A 7,447-nucleotide genomic window follows, 5' to 3' on the forward strand; every position below is an offset into this window, starting at 1 on the left:
ATAAACCTTCAGTAGAACAGATTTTTCCTGCCTACTGGACATGACCCTGCCATTGTAGTCCTCTTATCAACAGGTGTAATACCGCAACTTGCAGGAATCATCTAAGTAGCTCCTCATCTGAGACAAAATCAAACTGATGGATGCTAACTATATGCCACCACTTTTGATACTGAAAACCATTTAGTTTCCTCTCCTCCGCTAATTTAATGCCTGTGTTTCTGCGCCATATAACAGAGATTACATCATAATAGGAATCAACTTGCATGTCGAACTTTCATCTCTTAGTTGACATATAGACATCCTGCTGCCCAAACAGAGGCCTTTGAAGGTGCTGAAATGTCAGTGATGCAAGACTGTTCAGACATGTTACCTCTTTGGATATAAAACCTCCTGCTGTCAAGAAAGAACCCAGTTAGATAAAACTATTCATCCATTCAACATCATTCAACATCACCTACATGCATCTAAGCCAGCTTATTTGATTCTATTTTATAAGAGGGATGCAAACCTTTGGATGTATCACCATAGGGTCTGCTGTTTTTCTCAGCTCCTCTGGCTTTGGGTGTAGCTGGTCTGTTGTCTCTCCAAGTGAGGCAATATCATCCACATATTCAAGATCCATTGAAGATTAATCTTTAAATTTTTCACCCACTTGGGCGTCATTCAGCCTTGTCGTCAGCGAATGCATTTAAAAGACTAAATAAGAGAATGCATTCCTGGTACACCCTGATTGTACAGAAAACCAGTCTGTAATGCATTTGTTGACTCTCACATAAGTAAATGTACCATAGTTCAGTTCCTCCATGAAGCACACAAAGCCATGAAGCACCACATACTAGTGTGGCAGTAACGACAGTCCCGAGTAATGCACTGTGTCAAAAGTGTCTGCCAAGTCTATAAACATGACATTAGCCTCGTTTTGCTGCTCTAGTCATTTTTAAGTAACATCTCAAAGAGCTTTGTAAATAATTAAGTAAAACAGTCATTGGAACAGGACCTGGAACCACTTCTCCAGTGCATGCCCTAACCGCTGCAATAAAGTGTCATTCTCACTCATGCCCAATGGTTGGCTTTAAGGTAGCCACTGGCTGTTGGATAATTGGCATCCTTACTCCTGTAGTAATGATGGCTTTGACCTGCATATTCCCTTTATGTCCTTCCAAAGAGATTGTCCATTTCTTTCATGATTTTATGCCTCTGTTACAACTCACCTGTACTGATATCCAGCTGGTTGAATATTTGTCTTTCATAGTGTCTGCCTTAATGGGTGTGGTCCATTTCTATTAATCCTGGCTTTCTACTAGAAGATCATCATGACCATCTGAAGGATCCCTTCACCAGGGAAGAGGAAAGCCTTTTCTACCTTCATTTCACACCTCCAGGTTATTTCCATTTTTATGGGACTCTCATTGTATCTGGGGCCTCTGTAGGAAACCAGTCACCAGATTTAAACACGGTCTTCTGCCTGCTCTCTATATAGTAATACCATCCATGTCCAGTCACCTCATCTACAACCCGAGGAACAAAGAGGTCAAAGATGCCCTGGCAAGAGTTGGAAGCAAAGTGGTGACTTTCCTAATGAAGAGCAATATTCCATAAGGTGACACAAATGATTGGAATCAGAGAGGAATGAGCACCTCGGATGTTCTGAAGGTTCAGTGTGGAGGATATCAAAGATGCCCCGGGAAGATGTGCAAGTAAAAGAGCCTGCTTTAAGAAAGAAAAGTGATGTCCCTACTGCAAAATTGGGAGGGGACAAAACCAATCACATACTCTAATCTAATCTAATCTAATCTAATCTAATCTAATCTAATCTAATCTAATCTAATCTATTTAATTAGTGACATATAGGGAGTTCCTCTTTAGTAACTGTTAAGATTGATTCTGGATATGTCAATATTCTGGTGATTTCTGTACCATATAATGGAATGGATATTTCACCCAAGGAGTCTCTCTGGGTTGTAGAACCCACCTTCCTAGGGGGAAAGGGGAGTGGCCCTTTCCAATAGTTGCAGAAAAAATTGTATACTTTTGCTAGCTCTCACTGAGCTAGTTCTCTAAAAATAGCAATATACCTGTGATAATATGGGTGGTGGTAAGTGGCAGCACGGGCTAGTCATGCCACATACATACCCCTGAGGTTCATGCAGGATTGTATACCGTGGAACTGGCCTGTGCCATTTCACACTGCCCAGGCTACTATGGCTACACTGCTAATTTTATCATGATGGCTCAAGCTAGTGTAAGTATGGGAAGCACACTCCTAGTTTGTAGTATAGATATAGCCTTAATGGACATGAAGAGACAATTACTTAAAGGCTGAAGTTTGCTGCCATTGGGAAGCAGTAGAATCAGTTTGAACAGAGTGGGTCACAGTGAGAGAACCTGAGTGAGACTTACATGGACACACAGGACAATCTTATATGTCAGGCTCTCTTCCTACTCCATCTCCCCATGGCTCAGATATCTGGTCAGGATATCTCTCAGCATTAGGATGAAAAAGTTCCAGGATTCCAGGAGTTAGTGAGGGTGTCAGCCATGATGGTGACGCTCACTCCAGTGGCGAACTTTTTTACCCAAAGTATCTTTATTTAAGAACCCCAAAGGCAGTCATGGCTGCAATAGCCCATCCCCTCATTATTTTGTCCAACAATTAGGCTGAGTTTCTTATACATTGATTTTGATTCAGTGACTTTTTGGTATTATTTATGAGGTATCAGTTTAACACAGTCCATCGGTAATATTAGGAGTCATTTTTGTTTGAACTATTTCAGTCTTTGTGTCTCCCCTTTGAAATTTTTCCATCAACATTTGTTGTTACAGGTTATTGTGACATTTTATGAACTCTCACATATTTTTTTACAGCTGAGCTCACAATGTGGGTAAATTTATATGCCCAATTATTACAACATGTATTCAACTCTGCAATCCAACTGTGAAGTTATTTTCCCCAAATTACAGAAGATTATTATTCTCATTCCTCTTCGAAGCACCAATGATGTTTGTCTCTGTGCTTTTAAGAGGGAATTGAAGAGAGTATATGCCACAAAGAGATTAAATATAACCAAGGGTGACACTGGAGAAACCATTTCTTTATTTTTTATAGTACAAGAGGACAAGAAACACTCAAGGAATTACACTGAGGGAGTTCTCTTGCATGTGTCATACAGGAGGTCAGACTAGATTATTAGAATGATCCCTTCTGATCTCTGAAACTATGAGGTTAGTGTCTTGTACAAATATTTGCGATGAAAACAAAAAATCTGTCACACAGGAAATTCCATATTGTGACATTTGTTTTAACTCCAAAATGGGCAAAAAGTTTGAAATGTTAAAATTTTTCTGTGATGAAACATTCTAAAATGTTTGGATGCAGAAATGTCAAACATTTCCTTTAGGCATTTTTGATTGAAACAAAACATTTCCTCTTGAAATGTCCATTTCAAATGAAAATTTTCCTTTGGAATGAATATACTGACTTCAAATGACGTTGAGTTGAGTAATTTTATTTTCCATTTAAGAAAAAATGTCAATCCAAAATGAAGGTTTTCATTTCAATTTCACATTTTGAAACAAAAACTTTCATTTCTTTTTGAGTGGGCAAATTTCCCAAGAGAAAATCAAGGATGTGTTTTTTTTTTTCAAAATTCAGATTTTCCCACAGAAAATTTCAGATTAGAAAAAAAAATGAGACAGTTTTTTACCAGAACTAACAAACAAGCAGTAATCAGCATTCCTATGATAAAGAATTTACAGTCCATCAGAATGATGCTTAGTAGGCAGGACAGCCCACAAAATCACGAGGTAGGAGTAGCTAAGTCTTGCTATTTGTTATTCAATGAACTGGTTGCAATAGATTTTAATTTTGATGAGTAACAGGAATGTGATTCTTTCATGAAAATATTTCCATTTTCAACCAGCTCTATTTTTGTGTGTGAAGAAGGTGAAAGAAGATATGTTTCTAGTGAAAATGGGAGGAGAAGGTGGTGTTTTTTTTAACTGTGACAGGGATTGCATTCCATCACCAGTAAGCTAGCATGGGAAGCATTATTGGTCAACTAGTGGGTACATGGATGGTATTGTGGTTGAACCAACTGAATGGTGCAGGAAGAGTTCAGGCTTCAATGTCTTGCTCACCACAGACTTTCTGGTTAACTTTGGGCACTTTGCTGGGGCTAAGTTTTTCCCATCCAATAGGAGTTGGGCACCTAACTCATGCAAACTCTTTTGAAAATCCCAGCCTGCTAGCTGACTCTTGATTTACCCCAGATCATATCTATGTAAGTCCAACTTTGACAACAGTTGGATTCTGAGTCATATTTTCATTTGCTGAGGCAAGATCCTCATCTGGCATATATGTGTAGCTCTGTTTATTTCAGTGGAGTACGCTGCTTTACACTAGCTGGGTGAGCATGAATTTCACCTGGGTGCAGAGTGCCAGCACGACTTCCTACTACATTTGGGGCTTAAGTGGAAACTCAGAGATACACAGGTCTTTCCAGCTCAACATAGAGTGAAATTTGGGAACAAAATAATTTTAGAATATGGACACTATTGGCCAGAGCCCCACTTGAGGTCAATGCATCTAGCTCCATTCACTTATTGGTACTACATCAAGGACTAGATTCACTAAGGGAAGCAGTCATTGTGATGTTCAGCGTTGCAGCATCTAACTTTTAGATGCCTACAAAACCACTAGATTTGCAAAGCCTGAGTTGGGCACCCAGACTTTCTGCACATTGAAAGGTAAGAAACAATCACTTACAAATGGGATTTAATAAAAGCCAAAATGAAAGGTGGTTTCCTAGCCAATGGGAGATTCCAAGGAGAGGGGAGTGTTCTAAACCCTGCTGCTATCAACCCTCCTGAAGAGATGCATCTCTTTTTGCTTAGAATTTTTAGCTGGGATCCCTCTAACCTTACCTAAGGTGTTTTTTAGAAGAAGCAAGGGAAGAGGAAGAGAAGAAATAATCGGAAATAGACAGCTAATAGTTTCTATCCCAGTCACTAGGGCAGTGACCTGGGATGTGGGAGAGCCCAGCTTCAAGTGTCTGAGGAGAAATGATTTAAATGGAATCTGCCACCTCCCATGTGGGTGCCTTAACCAGTGGGATATAGGATATCCTGATGTGTGTCTCAATCACTCCTCTCCAAGCCTCAGTCCCTCTTTGGGAAATGAGTCATTGGCTCCAGTAATTTATTAATTAATATTATTGAAAAATTCTAGTGATTTTATTATGGCTGAATTCAGAAAGATAATGCAGATGTAAAATAGGGTTCTCAACAAATTAGTCAAACAAATGCAATTAATTGACAAAGAGATTCATTTTATGGAATTGGCCAGATATCCAGCTTTTTGTAATTTGGCTAGGGCTCCTGTCATAAACATACAGCTAAGGGTACCATACCTCCTTTACCTGTAAGGGGTTAAGAAGCTCAAATAACCTGGCTGGCACCTGACCAAAAAGACCAATAAGGGAAGAAGATCCTTTCAAATCTGTGGGGGGAGGTTTTTGTTTGTGCCCTTTTTGTGTGTTCTCTCTCGGACAGAGAGAGGCCAGGGCAGGAAAAACACGTCTCATAAAACCCTACCTGAAATAAGCATCTAAGATTACAAATTGTAAATAATAGCAAGGAAATGCATTAGATTATCTTTTGTTTTAGCTTGTGAATTTTCCCTATACAAAGAGGGAGGTTTATTCCTGGTTTTTGGTAACTTCGAAGTTTTGCCTAGAGAGGAATCCTCTGTGTTTTAAATCTTATTACCCCGTAAAATTATCTTCCATCTTGATTTTACAGAGGTGCTTCTTTTACTTTTTTATTTATAAATAAAAGTTCTCAAGTTCTGCTTTTAAGAATCTGATTGGTTTTTAGTGTCCTAAAACCCCAAGGGTCTGGTCTGTGTTCACCTTGTTTACCTATTTGGTTGGTATATTATTCTCAAGCCTCCCCAGGAAAGGGGGTAAAGGGGCTTGGGGGATATTTTGGGGAAACAGGAACTCCAACGCCAGATTAGAGAGAGAGAGAGAGAGAGAGAGAGAGAGAGAGAGAGAGAGAGGAATGTGTGAATGACTGCAGTATGGTGTTTCTTCTAGTATTCACTCTGGATGCAGGAGACCAACAATCCAGTCCCCTTTGATCCACTGATGCTTCTACCGCTGGGTATGTGACCTGCTGAAGTTAATGAAGCCACACTGATATAGACCAGCTGAGAATTTGACCCAAAGTGTCATTCAGACACATGAGGTGAGAATCACTTGCTATCCACAGTTTTATGCTCTCTCCTTAAAAAATAAAATCACCAATACTACTTGAGAAACCTGTATTTCCCCAATATTTTCCTTACAGCTGTTTTTACCTCCCTGTTTTTCAGGCTGTAGATGATGGGGTTTAACATGGGGGTCAAGATGCTGTACTGGATGGAGAACATTTCATCCAGAGCCACAGAGGAGACTGAGCTGGGTTTTGTGTACTGGAAAGAAACTGTAAGGTAGAATACACCAACCACAATCAGGTGGGAACTGCAGGTGGAGAAAGCTTTAGGCCTGCCCTCCGCAGAACGTATCCTCAGGATGGTTGAGATAATGTGAATATATGAGATCAGGGTGAGGAGGAAGGAGCTTGATCCAAATATCACAATAGAAGTAAGAAGCACCACTTGATTGCTGAGGGTCTCAGTGCAGGACAGATGTAATAGATAAGGGAGCTCACAGCTGAAATGGCTGATTTGATTGGGCCCACAAAAGTGCAATTTCAATGTAAAAGCAGTGTTAAGCAGGGCATGAAAGAAGCCCATAGTCCATGTGCCACTCACCATCTGAACACAGATCCCTTTGTTCATTTTCTTCACGTAATGCAATGGGTCACAGATGGCAACGGAGCGGTCATATGCCATGGCTGAGAGAATGAAAACTTCTGTACCAGCTGAAAGGATGAATCAGAACATCTGGCTAATGCAACCACTGACAGAAATAGTTTTGTGCTCTGCTAGGAAGTTCATCAGCATATTAGGCACTGTGACTGAAGAATAGCAGATATCAACAAAAGATAAATGGGAGAGGAAGAAGTACATGGGGGTGTGCAGGTGAGGATCAGCCCTTATCACCAGGATGATCATCATGTTCCCCAAAAGGGTGATTAGGTAAATAACTAAAAACACCAGGAAGAGGAAAATCTGTATCTGTGGGTGTCATAACTATAAAGGAAAGGGTAACAGCCCTCCTGTGTACCATACTATAAAATCCCTCCTGGCCAGAGACTCCAAAATCCTTTTACGTGTAAAGGGTTAAGAAGCTCAGGTAACTTGGCTGACACCTGACCCAAAGGATCAATAAGGGGACAAGATACTTTCAAATATTGGTGCAGGGAAGGCTTTTGTTTGTGCTCTTTGTTTTGGTGGTTGTTCGCTCTTGCGACTGAGAGGGACCAGACATCAATCCAGGCTCTC

At 40.3% G+C, this 7,447-nt stretch overlaps 1 protein-coding gene across 1 annotated transcript in view; it reads right to left on the reverse strand.

Annotated features, from left to right (window-relative positions):
- Positions 1–6,307: 6,307 nt before the first annotated feature.
- LOC112113410 (olfactory receptor 5V1-like) overlaps positions 6,308–7,447 on the reverse strand; it is a 1,552-nt gene continuing 412 nt past the window's right edge. Inside the window, 1 exon segment of the mRNA XM_026652506.1 lies at positions 6,308–7,188. Coding sequence (XP_026508291.1) covers positions 6,308–7,188 — 881 coding nt within the window.

The sequence above is a fragment of the Terrapene carolina genome, unplaced genomic scaffold (assembly GCF_002925995.2).
Source record: "Terrapene carolina triunguis isolate 2854851 unplaced genomic scaffold, T_m_triunguis-2.0 Scaffold119, whole genome shotgun sequence".
NCBI classification, from domain to species: domain Eukaryota; kingdom Metazoa; phylum Chordata; order Testudines; family Emydidae; genus Terrapene; species Terrapene triunguis.